Genomic DNA, 15,459 nt, shown 5'->3' on the forward strand with positions numbered 1-15,459 from the left:
TCGAGCGCCATAAAGAGGACGAAGATTCGGCCCTATGCCGTTCAGCATGAGTCTTCAACGTACTTGGCACTCGAGCGCCGAGCTGGCCAGCCTTGGTCCTTGTGTGTGCGATGGCGGCCACCCCTGCAGCTGCACGGCTGGCGAGATGCTATGCAATCTATTTCTTGTCAGTTGGAACGCAGGTGTCAAGCATTGCACGCGATCAAGTATGTAGCATGGTAAGCTTTGCGCGTGGAACACTGGCTCAGGCTGCAAGTCTTCTGGTGGCTGGGAGGATGCGGCGAAGACGCGTTTGATCTCCTCGCGACGGAGCAACGTTTGTTCAGTCGACTCGGGAGGTGGCGATACTCGGCCGTCAAGTGGATAGAGAGTGCTTCATGATGCGCGGCCAAGCGTCTTGCAGGCGGTGAGTTTTGGCCACGAGGCTGTGGTCTGTTGCCGCTATTGTTGTTGTTGTTGTTCGTGGTGGTGTACAGATCAGCTTTCGCCGGGGCCGTGCACCGCGCTAATGAATTTGACGTACATGCGGCGCCACGACAGAGGCATATGCGAATGGCAACAAGGACTTAGTTAAAATCTGGGTGGTGGTGGCGTTGGGGTTAGCGCAACTAGTGCACGAACGACGGTGCCGCACCTTTGGTTGCGACCACGTTGCGAATTCTTTCCCGGAGCAGTTGGAGGTAGTTGCGCTAGCTAGTTGAAACGAGGAGTGTTTAGTTCCTCTAGGCTACAGTAGACTGCAACCGTCTTATGCGGACGAATCTGTGTTCTTGCTGTGAACTGCATGGTGTAAGTAGATCTCTACTTCCTAGCACGCTCGAACCGCTTCGCTGCCTAGCAATGCTGGAGCGGTGGCGTCGATCACTTCGAGCTGGAAGCTCTCGAATCTTCCTTCCACAGCCAGGGCAACGCCAAATCGCATGTTAATCCCAAAGGTGACTGGAGAAATACTTGCTCAGCCGAGTTAAACGCAGCCATGCCAAGGTCGCGCATTAGGCAAGGTTCCTCGCTGCCAGTGAAGTCGAGCGCCCCCCATTTCTCTGCCAAGCAGAGCGCCAAGCTGCAGGTTTTTGCCTCGAATGCCAACGGCCAGCTTGGATGCGAGCCATTGCTGGGAAGCACCAGGCCAACGTTTGTCAAAGGGAACGCCAGCCGGGACTTGTGCACTCGAAAACGCGCAATGGCGCACAGAAGCGCGCCATCGGCTGGCAGTGACAGGCCGAAAGCGCGATCTGATGAAGCAAGGTATCCACGCCAGCTCGACCTCTTCGAAGGAGACCTCAGATGCTCGGAGCTCATTCTTCATTTTGCACGCTTCCGAGCAACGCATCCAAGACCCCTCCCCCCTACTACTGCAACCATGCCTGAGCAAGTCGCCATCGGTATCAACGGCTTCGGCCGCATCGGCCGCCTCGTGTGCCGCGCCGCCATCGAGAACCCCAAGACCAAGGTGGTGGCCATCAACGACCCGTTCATGGACCTCGAGTACATGGCGTACCTGTTCAAGTACGACTCGACGCACGGCAAGTTCGACGGCTCGGTGGAGACCAAGGACGGCAACCTGGTGGTGAACGGCGAGGTGATCCACGTGTTCGCGGCGCGCAACCCGTCGGAGATCCCGTGGGGCAAGGCCGGCGCCACGTACGTGTGCGAGTCGACGGGCGTGTTCACGACGACGGAGAAGGCCAAGTCCCACATCGACGGTGGCTGCAAGAAGGTGGTGATCTCGGCGCCGCCCAAGGATGACACGCCCATGTACGTGATGGGCGTGAACCACAAGGAGTACAACGGTTCCGCGCATGTGGTGTCGAACGCATCGTGCACGACCAACTGCCTGGCCCCTCTGGCCAAGGTGATCAACGACCAGTTCGGCATCGTGGAGGGTCTGATGACGACGGTGCACGCCACGACGGCGACGCAGCTGCCGGTGGACGGCCCGGCCAAGGGCGGCAAGGACTGGCGCGGCGGCCGTGGCTGCGGCCAGAACATCATCCCGTCGTCGACGGGCGCCGCCAAGGCCGTGGGCAAGGTGCTGCCGGTGCTGAACGGCAAGCTGACGGGCATGGCGTTCCGCGTGCCGACGCCCGACGTGTCGGTGGTGGACCTGACGTGCCGTCTGGAGAAGCCCGCGTCCATGGACGCGATCAAGGCCGCCGTGAAGGCCGCGTCGGAGGGCGAGCTGGCCGGCATCCTCGGCTACACGGAGGACCAGGTGGTGTCGAACGACTTCCTGCACGACAAGCACTCGAGCACGTTCGACGCGGACGCGTGCATTGCGCTGAACGACACGTTCGTGAAGCTGGTGGCGTGGTACGACAACGAGTGGGGCTACTCGAACCGCCTCGTGGACCTGGTGCTGCACATGGCCACCATCGACAACTAAGTGTTAGATTGTTTTTGGCCGACCGTATTCGGTTTCTCTCGTAGCTGTTTGGTTTCGTCGATTCAATGAAATCGGGCTTTGGCATTGTTTTTCGGGTCATTTGCTTGCTTTGGTGTCTTTCTTGTAAGTATAGCGTTTGTGTGGTTAGTAGTGTTGCAAGCTGCTACGAAAGGAAGTCATTGCATAGAAGATGTAGGTTTGCATTGCCGTAGACATTGTACTGACCTACCCTTGCAGTACTGTACAACAGTCACCGCTTGGGCTGAGCTTACAACATGTATCGTGGCGTGAGGTTTGTTTGGAAGGTCTCGAAATACTTGTACTTCAGTTTCAATTCGTGTGTGCCGTTGTTAGCAGCACAACTGTAGCTGCTCATACATTTGTGAGGCGTGTGCAAAGCGCAATACACGTACTTTGAAGAACAGTACGTTTGAGACCCGAAAACGGAGGCAAAGCAGAGCTCGTCTTGGATCGTTGAGAGACCACGTCTCCGCCTCGGGGACGGATTGCTCCTAACCTTAATGCGCATGGCAAGCGAAGAGCACGCCTGCGCTTCACCGCCAGATTTAACAACGGAAGCTTAATTGCCCCGAGGTCAGAGCAAGCTGGATGTACGGGTACAGTGCTGTACAGTAGTGTCGAGCGCCAAGTCCTGCATTTCTCTGCAAAAGGTTTGATGACATTTTTGGTGCTTGGTGACGCGCGACTTTTTACGCACAGCTCTGATTGGCCAGAAGTTTTTACGAGTTCCACCCCTTTGTTTCCTCCCTCTTGACGACGGGCGGGAGTCGACGCAGCGCCCTCCACCAAGCATTGGTGTGACCGATCACCACAAGCGAAAACTTGTTGCACACCGAGAGTGCCATCTCGAGCTGGGAGTGGCGGGCTCGCCGCTCCAAACTCTCGGTCGAGGTAATGCAGTATCTATGCGGACCCATCGTTCCACTCTACTTTTTACGCGGCGCGGATCTATGCCCCCGACTTTTTACGTCAACGATTATCAGGCGCCCCAAAAGCCGCTAGGATCTTTCAGCCGAGGATATAAACACTCAAAAGATGGCATCCGTGGTGGCACCTCGATGCTCCTGTCTGTGGTTCTTGTAGGCAGCATCATTCCACACCGCAGCACAGGGGCTGTGTTCTACCATCTCTCCAGCACATTATCGCGCCTGAAGTGATGAACCGTGCAGCTTTAAGTGCCATCTTGCGTTGAGCAGCAAGCCCATGGATACCCTGCCAAACTCGACTTATCACTAATACAAGGGAATCAAACGATATAGGGACAGTAGCTTCAACATCAGCCGCTATCAAAGGGTCTCCCCTCTTCGCCCTTCACTATCCAATTCGCCGGCTTCCGAGCACAGCAGCCCCGCAGCACAACTAACCCCCAACACACCATGAGTGAAGTCAAGATCGGTATCAACGGCTTCGGCCGCATCGGCCGCCTCGTGTGCCGCGCCGCCATCGAGAACCCCAAGACCAAGGTGGTGGCCATCAACGACCCGTTCATGGACCTCGAGTACATGGCGTACCTGTTCAAGTACGACTCGACGCACGGCAAGTTCGACGGCTCGGTGGAGACCAAGGACGGCAACCTGGTGGTGAACGGCGAGGTGATCCACGTGTTCGCGGCGCGCAACCCGTCGGAGATCCCGTGGGGCAAGGCCGGCGCCACGTACGTGTGCGAGTCGACGGGCGTGTTCACGACGACGGAGAAGGCCAAGTCCCACATCGACGGTGGCTGCAAGAAGGTGGTGATCTCGGCGCCGCCCAAGGATGACACGCCCATGTACGTGATGGGCGTGAACCACAAGGAGTACAACGGTTCCGCGCATGTGGTGTCGAACGCATCGTGCACGACCAACTGCCTGGCCCCTCTGGCCAAGGTGATCAACGACCAGTTCGGCATCGTGGAGGGTCTGATGACGACGGTGCACGCCACGACGGCGACGCAGCTGCCGGTGGACGGCCCGGCCAAGGGCGGCAAGGACTGGCGCGGCGGCCGTGGCTGCGGCCAGAACATCATCCCGTCGTCGACGGGCGCCGCCAAGGCCGTGGGCAAGGTGCTGCCGGTGCTGAACGGCAAGCTGACGGGCATGGCGTTCCGCGTGCCGACGCCCGACGTGTCGGTGGTGGACCTGACGTGCCGTCTGGAGAAGCCCGCGTCCATGGACGCGATCAAGGCCGCCGTGAAGGCCGCGTCGGAGGGCGAGCTGGCCGGCATCCTCGGCTACACGGAGGACCAGGTGGTGTCGAACGACTTCCTGCACGACAAGCGCTCAAGCACGTTCGACGCGGACGCGTGCATTGCGCTGAACGACACGTTCGTGAAGCTGGTGGCGTGGTACGACAACGAGTGGGGCTACTCGAACCGCCTCGTGGACCTGGTGCTGCACATGGCCACTGTCGACAAGTAGGTCGTGGCTCCTTGAAGCCCAAGCGACATTGAGCCGAGTCTTGTAGCTCGGGTTGTTCGTGAGCTTGCGATGAAGCAAGCGGGTTGGTGCATTTTATGAATTCTGTCGTGGGGTAGTGTTTACCCACCCGTCGTCCTTAGGATGCAAGGTGTAGCACGTTGCTGTCTTTTGGGCGAGTCTAATAAAAAGTCAAATGAGGCACATCGATTTTTTCTGTAGATTTTGGCCTGATCTTGGTTTTACTTCGACGCCGTTGGGCCGTGCTCACGTTGCGCACTGCACACCGCGAGAAGGACGTCCTCCTGGGAATGGCATGCGCGAAAGGAGAAGGCGCACGTTGCGCCTCTCGCATGTATTCGAAATGCTCTTGGCGCGGATACTCTCGTGCTAGTAAGGTGTCTCCCGACTCTACGTCGTCCCACATGCCTTTCGGCTGATTCTCCAGCCGGCATGCACCACGCCACTAGCAACCTCGTCCCAGTCCCAGTGAAAACGAAGCCACCCAAGGTGGCTACAGCTTCAACGGTACATTGTACCATATCCTTTGGCGCCATTTCTTACTTGAGTGTAGGTTGTGTGGCGCGCACTTCAACGCCTCAGCAACGAAACGATCTTCACTCTCGATTCCGCACGATGAAGCGTAAGACGCGCTCGGACGCCGCGTCCCCGCGCTCCTCTCGGCGTCGCCGCGACGACTCCGGCCGCTCTCCGTCCCCCGCTGCCGACTCGGATGCTAGCGCCGAAGACGCCGCTGCCCCTGCACCCGCCCAAGCGGCCCCCAGCGGCCGCGACCGCGCTGTCGTGTCCAGAGAGCGCGCGCTGTACTTCGCCACGGGGCAGCGCGCCTCCGCCCCCGCAGCAGCTGCAGCAGAGGAGGAGCAGGAGTCCTGGCCTGGCTACTTCGCCACGGCCAGAGCGCTAGATGACAACCGACTGGCGGCACAGGCGGCGCGCAAGCAGCGGCAACAGGGAACGCAAGACGAGCAGGAGACGCCCAAGATTGTGTGGACGCCCAAGCGCCCCGCACGCGCGTCCGTCTTGACGACCGACCACAAGGTGAAGAGGCTCAGGGACCTGGCGCTGCAGACGCTAGCCGAGCACGTGGAGCAGCTGCCCACGCTCGAGTACATCGACGCGACGGCGCGCCATCAAGTGGCCCGCGCCGTCGTCAAGCTCCGCAGACTCAAGCCGGAGGTGCTGCCGCTGTTCATCTTCCCCGGCGTGACGGAGATCGACATCCCGGACTGCTCGAACATCGACGAGGACACACTGATTCGCGCGCTCAAGGAGTGCACGGCGCATGGCTTGGATCTCACGACGCTGAGGCTGGGATTGTGTGGACGCTGCGTCTCGGACAGCGTCATTGATGAGCTGGGAGACTCACTGAAAGCTGTGGAGCAGCTGCAAGTGCAGGGCTGCTATCGACTCTCGGATGCAGGGTGCGAGGCACTGGTGAGACGGTGTGCACCGTCGTTGGACTCGTTCGAGATTTCGTGCAACCAGCGGATTACCAAGAAGTCGATCGACTACTTTTGTGAGCTGCAGAACCTGCACTCGTTGACGCTGTCTGAGTGCCCGCAGATTGACGATGCCAGCTTGGAGTCGCTCAAGAGCATGAAGAACCTGCGCAAGCTGCAGCTCAACCAGATGGAGAGGGTCTCGGATGACTTCATCTGCTCGCTGGCCAAAAGTCTGCCGGAGTTGGAGGAGATCTCTATTGCCCGCTGCTCGCAGCTGACCAACAAGGCTGTGGTGGGAATTTTGGAAGCCTGTCGCGGCTTGAAGGTGCTCGATGTGTCGGACTTGCACCATATCACCGATGAGTGCTTTGAGCCTGTTCGAACTCACGGCCATGCCCTCAGTCGTGTATCAATGCGGTGCTGTCTGGGCTTGACCGACGTGGCGCTCGAGCACATCGCGTTTGGGGCCAATTCGTATCTCGAAACGCTTCAAATGTCCAGCGTATCGGTAAGCTGGTGTGTGTGACTTAAGCGTTTGTGAGTGAAATTCTTATTTGTGTTAATGTACGTGGTTTGTAGCAAGCTACGGACGTAACGATTATGGCTTTGCAAGAGCATTGTGCTACCAGCCTCGCAACGCTCGACATCTCGTTTTGCCGGAATATATCCGAGGACGCGCTGGGCGTTTTGGCTGATGGCACGGAGAAGCTCCGCTCTCTCGTGCTTTGGGGATGCACGCAGGTATGTTCCGTGCATGCATTTGCTGAGGATGCAAGTTGATATCTGATGTGGGCTATTGTTCTCCATTTAAGATCACAGCCAGGTTTATTACGTGCCACTCGCAAGACGAACTCGTTGTCACGGGCCACCCTTTGTTGACAGGTCTTTCAATTCGGTACTAAGTGATCGCATGCATGCACTGGAAGTAGCTTCATTTCACGTGGCTTTATTCATTGTGTGTAAGTTTTAGTAAGGTTTAACATTGTGGGATGTGAGCATCAGCAATACATTTGCCACCGTTTGATGCTGGGACAGGAGCAGCTGAAACAGAATCGGAAGTCGAAGAGCAGGAATGAGGATACAGCATTAGAGAGAACCTTTTCTTGTAGTGTGCCCACGCAGCAATTGGGCATTTCTTTTTTGCCATGTCGACAGCGCCAAGTCTCAGATTCACTTGACGTTATTGGGTTGCCATGTCCCCCACCGCCGTTGAAGAATGCTTTGACAGGAATTTCTCGAGAAATTCGGCCCACAAGGCAATTTGCGCCCAAAAGCGCAATGATGGAGCTGCGGCACTCGCCGTACAACCGCAAGAAAAGCCCCCGAAAGTGAGTGATGTGTGTCTGTCTTGCAGGAAATATCCGTTTTGATGCGATTGACTGATGTGCTCTACCCTTGCAGGTCGAAAGCAAAGGCCGTCACCGCTGATCGCCCGCGAAACAATACCAGCAAGTGGACCTCCGATGAGGTATGTTGAGGACACTGTGAGCTTGCCGTGAATAGCTACGTCTGACAAATATCGCTTCGGAATTGGAAGGACGCTTTGCTTCGAGACGGCGTGTGCGAGCTTGGCGGCAAGAAATGGAGCGCCATTGCCGAGCGTATTGCAGATCGATCGCCTGAAGAGTGCAGCAAGCGCTGGAACAAGTTGCAGAGCCTCGACACGGTCGTGAAGCGGCCCTGGACGGCAGTCGAAGATCAGCAAATGCTCGAGCTGGTGGCGAAATACGGACCCAGTAAGTGGGCCGTGATCGCTTCCTACTTGGAAAACCGCAACGGCAAGCAGTGCCGCGAGAGGTGAGTGTTGATTATTTTTTAAAACCTGGCTCTGGTTCCCTAACTTACACAGAGTTGTGTCGTATGATATGCATTAGATGGCACAACCAGTTGAACCCGGCAATCAAGAAAACCCCGTGGACCGCGGACGAAGACGACACCATCGTCCGCCTGCAGGCCCAGTTCGGCAACTCGTGGGCCAAGATCACGGCTCACCTGCCCGGACGGACGGACAACGCAGTGAAGAACCACTGGTACTCTTCGCTGCAGGCATCCGCGAGGCGTGTGCGTGCAGATGGGCTGCCGCGCCCAAGGAAGAAGAGCAAGAAGAAATCTCGGAAAGCGAAAGCGCGTGCAAGAAAGAAGGAGGCGGCGGCGGAGCTACCAGATCAAACTGCTGCTGCGGCTTCTCCTCAAGTCGACGAAGCTGGAGAAAACGCGGCCGATCAGCTGGCTTTCATGGCTCCCGAATCTGCTGTAGCTCTCGGCTTTCTCGACGCTCCTTCGGCCACTGCGGTGGCAAAGAGCGGATCGTTGTCGCCGGACTCGGTATCGGACCGACTTGATACCTACGTTCAGTCCTACAAGGACGGCGTGCTTCGAGCTCAGGCTGTGATCGACAACGTGCTGGACCCGATGGGGATGGGAAGTATCAGCGACAAGAACTGCAGCTCATGGCACTGCGATCCTTACTACTGCTACCCGACCAGCGATAACCCGCCACCAGCTGACCCCACCTCCCCAGCGCAGCCGCCGTTCGGCTTGGACGAGTTGCTCTACGACTCGCTGTACGACGTGTGTGGCAGTGACGGACTGCAGACGTCGACCAGTCTGGAATCGCCCGGGTGGGTGGTGAGCACGCCTATGGGCGAGGTCGCCCGGGTGTATCACCAGCAAGAGCTGAGGGAGTGGGGGATATGCACGTCTCCGCCTGTACCCACGACAAGTTCTTCGCTCGTGCCCACTGCAGCGTACGCGCAGCCGGACTTGTTGCCGTTCGAGCCGACTGAGCTCGTGTCGGAGAAGCTCACGCTCGATGACGTGAAGCAAGAAATCTCGCCTATGGGCTGCTGCTTCACGGAGGAGGGTTCGAGCTGGGCTGCATTCGCGCCGCAGTTGGGGCTGGAGGTGTAAGGAAGGCGACGAGAGAAGTGTAAGGCCGCCTGCCACGCCTGGCGAGTTCCATAATGTCTTCGTATGATTCTTGAGTGTAGGATCCTCCTGCTAGGAGGACGTCGCAGTTTTCATGGTGGTGCATGTAGTGGTGACGTGTGTTTGTGGTTGGAATTGAGCTCATTTGACGGACGAACACCTGACATTCGATGCTGTGTCCAGCTAGGCTACAACCGTTATACTCCTCGATCTTGAAACGACGTGTTCATTTTTGAGCTCGTGAGCTTCTAAGGCGCGTCTTCCAGTGCAACATGGCGGCCTCCGGGGACGTCTCGAGCTCCAGTACAAGCCCCAGCGAAGTCCATAGCAGCTCCGACAAGGCTGCCGATCCGGCATCTTCTGCTCCAGTGAACGACGACCACGTTGCGCCACGCAATGGCGACGACGACGAAGACGACGACGACTTGGGAGACGACGAAGATGACGTCCGAGAGAAGATCGTCATACGGCCGGAGCCTTTGACGCAGCAGTTCGCGAGTCCGATGGAGATCGAAACAGGTTTGCAGCTCATCGAGCTCTGTCGCGAGGGAAATTTAAGCGCCGTGACGCAGCGAGTTCGAGCTGGAGCTCCAGCAGGCTTCATAACGAAATCTGGATGGACTCTGATAGCTGCAGCGGCCTACAGCGGCTTCAACGACGTTCTCCTGTACCTCCTGGACATCGGCGCCGACAGCATGTACGAGACTTCAGCCCCCGGTCGGAAGTACCAGTTGAGCTCCAGCAGCCTCACCAAGGAGCCGATTTGCAACACTCCGCTGCACTGGGCGTGCTACAAGGGCCACGCAGACACGGTGTCGATCCTGCTGGCAGCAGGGTACAACCTTGAAGCTGCAGACTCGACTGGCAATCGCTGTCTCCACTTGGCCTGCTCTGGGGGTCATCGTGAAGTGGTCGAGCGGTTACTAGCCCAGTCAGCTGCAGTGGAGCCGCGCAACAAATACGGCAATCGACCGCTGGACTTGGCCACGGAACCGGGTTGTCGTCGTTTACTTGCGCGATTCCAAGCGCAAACTTCCTGCGAGTGGTGCAAGGAGACGTTCAGCCGCATCCGTCGTCCGAGCCTCTGCCAGCACTGCCACAACGTCTTCTGTGACACAAAACCTTGCTCCTCGTGCTCGACGCCATCGACACAACCTCCTTCTCCTGCAATTGAAGCGAAAGGGAGCAACAATGCCGAGCACGATGCATCCGCCGCCTCAGCACTGGTTACTCAAGCACGCAGCATGCGGTATTGCCAGGAATGCGCCACCGAAATGGGGAAGGCCGAGCAAGACCTGCGCAATGTGCTGGAGACGAAGCTCGAACTCATCCGTCGCACGCTTGCAGTGCTGGACCCGAGCATCGGCAGCAGCAACAACCGGCCGAACAGCTCCACGGATACTTTGAACGACGGGGGTGAAGGTCTAGAGGAAGGATTCGGCGAAGGTGAAGCAAGCAACTTGGAGCTTATAACCGAGGGTGGTGCCGCATCCACTGAGAGTATCGAGGCGGGAGACTCGACGTCAGCGAGGGCAGACGCAGCAAGTGAAGCTTCTCCATCGCATTCTCACCAAAACGGTGAAGGCTCGGCTCTAGTCTTGCAAAGTGGCTTCGAGCCGTCTCCACTCAGCGAAGCCTCAACTCCCCTCCACAACGACGACAGCTTCGACGGCGAGCAACGGTCCTCCCGATCAGCGAGGCCAAAGCGCAGTAGACCCCTGCCCAGCGCCGACGTCATCTTGAGCGCGCTCACGCTTACCCAGACCGACGCAGAGGCGCTCTACACGGCGTTAGAAGCTGCCCAACTCAAAGCTGCAGACGTCGAGTTGCTGCGTATTTCACGGCAAACCTACCGACAGCTCGTGGCTCACGTCGCGTTGCAGGAGGAAGTGAAGGCTCTGCTGGCTGTTCGTCCGATCGGCATCCGCTCGCTGCTGGAGCCTCTCAAGCGCTCGCTTCAACATGCAACACGGGAACAGGTTCACCCGGTCATGCTGTCCGTGGCGCTGCAGATCATCCAGAGCGCCGAGGCCGAGTGCACGCTCTTCGGGTGCCACGCACTCTGCGAGAAGATCGAGCGGGGGTCTCGTCGCTACTGCAAAGACATCGCCCGCCTCGAAGCGAGTCTCGCCGAAGCTCAAGTGCGCAGCGTGAGCGTCAAGTTGTTGACTGCTGCGGGGGCCCTTCGGGACCGTTTGAACGCCGAGGTGCGGCTGGAAGCGTGTCTCGTCCCATTCAAAGCCCCACCGCCGGTTGAAGCTCCAGTTGGGGGTCCACCACCGCCTCAACCGGCACCTGGCAGTGGCGGATTCGTCTTCGAAGACGGCACTGCGCTCGACACGCTGTTGCAAGCTCTGGAGTACCGAAGTCAACTGGTGTCAACTGCGGTGGACATTGGCGCATCAGTTGACGGAGTGTCCTCCGCGTTGCTGGAAGAAGCGAATAACCTCCTCAAGCAGCTGAAGAAAGAGGTGAAGGACGAGACCAAAGCTGAAGAGGAACGGCGTAAAGCGGAGGAGGAAGCTGCTCTCAAAGCTGCCAAAAAAGGCAAAAAGAAGAAAGCGTAAGCAACAGGATGCAACATAACAACACAAGAAGGCTAATACAATGGCAACAACAACAATTCAATTGTCATTTCGATGTCGATTCTCCGCCGAAGAAGATAAAGTAGTTGAAAGGCTGGGTGGTTTCTTTCCGCAAAATGGGGCTCAAGTTGCCGGCAGCCCTGTATTTGAGACCTTGAAAAAGACCCAAACGTGGGTACGACCCAAACTCCCTCTCGCTTCGGACCCTTTTTTCACCTAACTTGACTTGATCTCTCGCGCTTGCAGCACTTAGACAATGGAGCCGGCGTTCGAGGCGATACGCGGCCACAGGTCGGCGCACTCCTTGCCCACGGGGCCCGTGATGGCCGAACCCTTCATCTCACCCTTGGGGTTGACGATGACACCGGCGTTGTCCTCGAAGTAGAGGAACACGCCGTCCTTGCGGCGCCAGGCCTTGCGCTGACGGATGACCACGGCGGGCATGACCTTCTTACGGAGGTCCGGCTTACCCTTCTTCACGGTGGCCAGCACCATGTCGCCCACACCGGCGGCGGGCAGACGGTTCAGGCGGCCCTTGATGCCGCACACCGCGATGATGTACAGGTTCTTGGCGCCCGAGTTGTCGGCGCAGTTCATCACGGCGCCCACGGGGAGACCCAGGGTCATACGGAACTTGTTGCCAGAGGCACCGCCACGTCCTTTAAGAATTTAACACCATACAAAGGATAAGATGTCTGCGCGCTGTGGTGTGCTGGATAAAGAGAGGGGGGGGGGCAAAAACGTACCACGCTTAGTTGCCATTGTTGCTGCTTCCTTTTGAGAATCTCGACTGAAGTGCCGGGAGCGCTAGACCGATGAACTTGCGCCGCCAGTGCCAGCCAACCAACGGTTCGAAGGGAGCTCACGCCCGATTGGCCGGATAGACACACCCTAAAATAAGAGGCTGCAATTCGGAGCCCAATTCAACACGATTCAAAACCCAAAAGAGGGTAGGGGTAATAGGCCAACAACCGAGCAGCGATTAGCATTAGCTCGGAAGGTGTCGGTCGAGTCGAGCGTAATACTGTAGTGATGGTGGACTACTGGGTGTCCCGGGAGCGGCACTACTGCAAGTACTGCAATGTGTGGATGCAGAGCGACAAGCTGGTGTGTGCGTCTCGCCCTTAAATCACTCCTCTACCATCTATTATGATTCTTTGCTGACGTATCATGCCAATCTGCCACGCAGAGCATCAAGCACCATGAGCAGGGCCGCAGGCACAAGGAGAAGGTGGAGGAGACGTTCAAGGCCAAGCGCCAGACCAAGTCCGACGCCTCCAGCGCGCAGAAGGAGCTGCGCGACCAGCTGCAGCAGATCGAGGAGGCCGCGCAGGCCAAGTATGAGCAGGATATGGCCGGACGAGCGCCGCCGCCGCCTCCGAGACGACCGGGGCAGCCCAATGCACCGCCTCCACCTCCTAGACGGCCAGGTCAGAGTGGCAGCAATGCGCCACCTCCACCGCCTTCGAGGCCGGGACAGAAAGGGAACAATGCACCGCCAGCTCCGCCGAGGAACCCCTCCTCGTCGTCTTCAGGTGGTGGGCAATACCGTCCTCCGGCTATGCAGGAGAAGGAACCACAGGAGGAGGAAGAGGAGGACGATAAGGGTGTGTACGCTGTGCGAGGAGTCGTGTATTTGGAAGGTAAAAAGCACGAGACGCAGCTGGAGACTGGGAGCGCGTGCCAGATTTGGGTCGAGGAGGCCGAGCAGTGGATCGACGCGCTCGTGGAGCGGGCCACGGTGCACACGGTGCCGAACACGGAGCTGAGCTTCAGACGTTTCACGGTCATGTACATGCTGCCGCCGTCAGAAGACGCGGAGAAGAACGAGGACAAGCCGAAGCCTGTGACGGAGCACGAGGTGCTAGCGGATCGCCTGCGGATCCCGTTGCCGGCGAATGTGACGCTGGAAGCAGCGGAGAAGATGGTGGATCAGTGGCGCAACGGTGGAGACGCAGCAGGAGTAGAGACTCACGCGCCGGTGGTCATTGATGAGACGACCGGAATGGGCGAGTGGAGTACCGTTGAAGTTCGGCAGATCGACGAGAGCCCAGAGGCTGTCGCGAAGCGCGCGGCGGAGGCGGAAGCAGAGGCCTCGCGTCTTGCAGAGGAGCAGAAGAGGATGGATGCACTCGAGGACTTTTCGTCGCAGGGAGACAACGCTCTAGGCGCGTTCAACCCGTGGGGAGGCAGCTACAAAGGTGTCAACCTGGACGACAACGTTGAAGTTGGTGCCTCTTCCTCCTCCTCTGCTGCTGCTGCACCTCGTCGGGAAGAGGAGATCAACATCACTACGAACAGGAACGTGAGCTTCAAGAAGCGCGGCCAGAAGAAGCAGAAACGCCGGAGGATACACACCGACGACGAGTAAACGAGTTCCAATTCCAATGCGCCCCAACCAACCTCTACACATTTTTGTTTGTGGCTTGTATTTTCTTGTAAATGGGGGTGGAGAGTTGTTCCTGCTTCGCTTAAAAAGTAACGAGACACGAGCATTCCATGCTTACAGAGGCGCGAGCGACCTCTTCCTCTCACCTAAGGGAGGGGAGGAAAAAGAGTGACTCAAGAGACTCCTCTCTACAGGTGGCCGCCGGCAGCCTTGATCTTCTCGGCGTCCAGGTAGGCCGTGCCGTAGGGCAGGAACTCGTCGCTGTGGGTGCTGGCGATGCTCTTGTACTCGCTGGCCTGCTTGGTGATGTCGGCCACCTCGTCGTCCGAGAGGTCGCGCACGTACTTGGCCGGGTTGCCGGCCCAAAGCTGGCCCGACGGGATGCGGCGTCCAGGAGGCACGACGCTGCCCGCGGCGATGACGGTGTTGGACTCGACCAGGGCGCCGTCCAGGATGATGGAGCCCATGCCGATGAGCGCGTTGTTCTCAACCGTGCACGAGTAGAGCGTGCAGCCGTGGCCGATGGTCACGTCGTTGCCGATGTTGGCGCCCGGGGCCAGGCCGGGAGAGGTGGAGCTGGCCGTGTGGATGACCGTGCGGTCCTGCACGTTGGTGCGGTTGCCGATGCGCACCTGGTTGAGGTCGCCGCGGATGACCACGTTGTAGAAGACCGACGCGTCGTTGCAGATCTCCACGTCGCCCACGACCGTGGCGTTGGGGGCCACCCACACGTCGTGCGCGATCTTCGGCCGCTTGTCGTACAGGGCCATCACCTGGCGGTGGCGCGAGACTGCATCAGCCAATGAATGACACAGACACATTAGATACCTATACCATTGAACACTTTAATTGCTACTAGAATTGCGGGCCATGGACACGTACACTTCTCCTTGAAGGAGTTGTCGTTCAGCACGCGCAGGCCGAGGCGGTCCAGCGCCTGGCCGGTCTCGCGGACGCAGCGGCCCAGCTCGAAGGTCACCTTGCGCATCATGATCGCTGCGTTGGGAAGAGGAAGCGGAAGCTGGGGCTGGGACGAACGAGCGGCTCTCGGAGGGAGACCACCAGCACGAGCTTGGCGTTTGTATCGGCATACAAAAGGCAAGATGTTTGGGGCGGTCCGGACCGGTCCGGACCGCGATTTTGGTGTTCATTGTGAACATTATATTGTGTACGCGTACATAAAGGATCATCACGAAGAGACGCGACCGAGTTAGGTGGACACTTGAGGTGGACACTACGGCTCGAACTGTGTTCAGAACATTACTTCTGAAGCAAGTAAGCCAATCGATGTATGCAT

At 58.2% G+C, this 15,459-nt stretch overlaps 7 protein-coding genes across 7 annotated transcripts; 5 read left to right on the forward strand and 2 right to left on the reverse strand.

Moving 5' to 3' along the window:
* The first annotated feature begins 1,312 nt into the window (after nt 1-1,312).
* PHYSODRAFT_285579 (hypothetical protein) lies at nt 1,313-5,017 on the forward strand. The gene is made up of 2 exons (XM_009525678.1): nt 1,313-1,382; nt 3,800-5,017. Exons 1-2 carry the CDS (start codon nt 1,361-1,363, stop codon nt 4,798-4,800), a joined length of 1,023 nt encoding a protein of 340 aa, XP_009523973.1. The 5' UTR covers nt 1,313-1,360; the 3' UTR covers nt 4,801-5,017.
* A 416-nt stretch (nt 5,018-5,433) lies between these two features.
* On the forward strand, nt 5,434-7,162 carry PHYSODRAFT_493652 (hypothetical protein; the record flags this gene model as incomplete). Its single annotated transcript, XM_009525679.1, has 4 exons — nt 5,434-5,482; nt 5,546-6,768; nt 6,840-7,001; nt 7,073-7,162. The coding sequence occupies 4 exons, from the start codon at nt 5,434-5,436 to the stop codon at nt 7,160-7,162; spliced, it is 1,524 nt and encodes a 507-aa protein (XP_009523974.1).
* Nucleotides 7,163-7,794: 632 nt separating this feature from the next.
* PHYSODRAFT_435717 (hypothetical protein) lies at nt 7,795-8,306 on the forward strand (the record flags this gene model as incomplete). The annotated part of the gene is made up of 2 exons (XM_009525680.1): nt 7,795-8,057; nt 8,135-8,306. Coding segments are annotated over 2 exons (435 nt in total), but the record flags the coding sequence as incomplete, so codon positions are not given.
* A 1,154-nt stretch (nt 8,307-9,460) lies between these two features.
* Nucleotides 9,461-11,755, forward strand: PHYSODRAFT_490499 (hypothetical protein; the record flags this gene model as incomplete). The annotated part of the gene is made up of 1 exon (XM_009525681.1): nt 9,461-11,755. One exon carries the CDS (start codon nt 9,461-9,463, stop codon nt 11,753-11,755), a length of 2,295 nt encoding a protein of 764 aa, XP_009523976.1.
* Nucleotides 11,756-11,789: 34 nt separating this feature from the next.
* PHYSODRAFT_285581 (hypothetical protein) lies at nt 11,790-12,555 on the reverse strand. Its single transcript, XM_009525682.1, has 2 exons — nt 12,520-12,555; nt 11,790-12,432 (listed from the first exon to the last, which is right to left on the reverse strand). The coding sequence occupies exons 1-2, from the start codon at nt 12,533-12,535 to the stop codon at nt 12,023-12,025; spliced, it is 426 nt and encodes a 141-aa protein (XP_009523977.1). The 5' UTR covers nt 12,536-12,555; the 3' UTR covers nt 11,790-12,022.
* Nucleotides 12,556-12,805: 250 nt separating this feature from the next.
* PHYSODRAFT_497071 (hypothetical protein) lies at nt 12,806-14,144 on the forward strand (the record flags this gene model as incomplete). The annotated part of the gene is made up of 4 exons (XM_009525683.1): nt 12,806-12,880; nt 12,963-13,209; nt 13,309-13,974; nt 14,050-14,144. 4 exons carry the CDS (start codon nt 12,806-12,808, stop codon nt 14,142-14,144), a joined length of 1,083 nt encoding a protein of 360 aa, XP_009523978.1.
* Nucleotides 14,145-14,180: 36 nt separating this feature from the next.
* Nucleotides 14,181-15,168, reverse strand: PHYSODRAFT_285582 (hypothetical protein). Its single transcript, XM_009525684.1, has 2 exons — nt 15,045-15,168; nt 14,181-14,952 (listed from the first exon to the last, which is right to left on the reverse strand). Exons 1-2 carry the CDS (start codon nt 15,151-15,153, stop codon nt 14,351-14,353), a joined length of 711 nt encoding a protein of 236 aa, XP_009523979.1. The 5' UTR covers nt 15,154-15,168; the 3' UTR covers nt 14,181-14,350.
* Nucleotides 15,169-15,459: the final 291 nt, after the last annotated feature.

The sequence above is a fragment of the Phytophthora sojae genome (assembly GCF_000149755.1).
Source record: "Phytophthora sojae unplaced genomic scaffold PHYSOscaffold_3, whole genome shotgun sequence".
NCBI classification, from domain to species: Eukaryota; Oomycota; class Peronosporomycetes; order Peronosporales; family Peronosporaceae; genus Phytophthora; species Phytophthora sojae.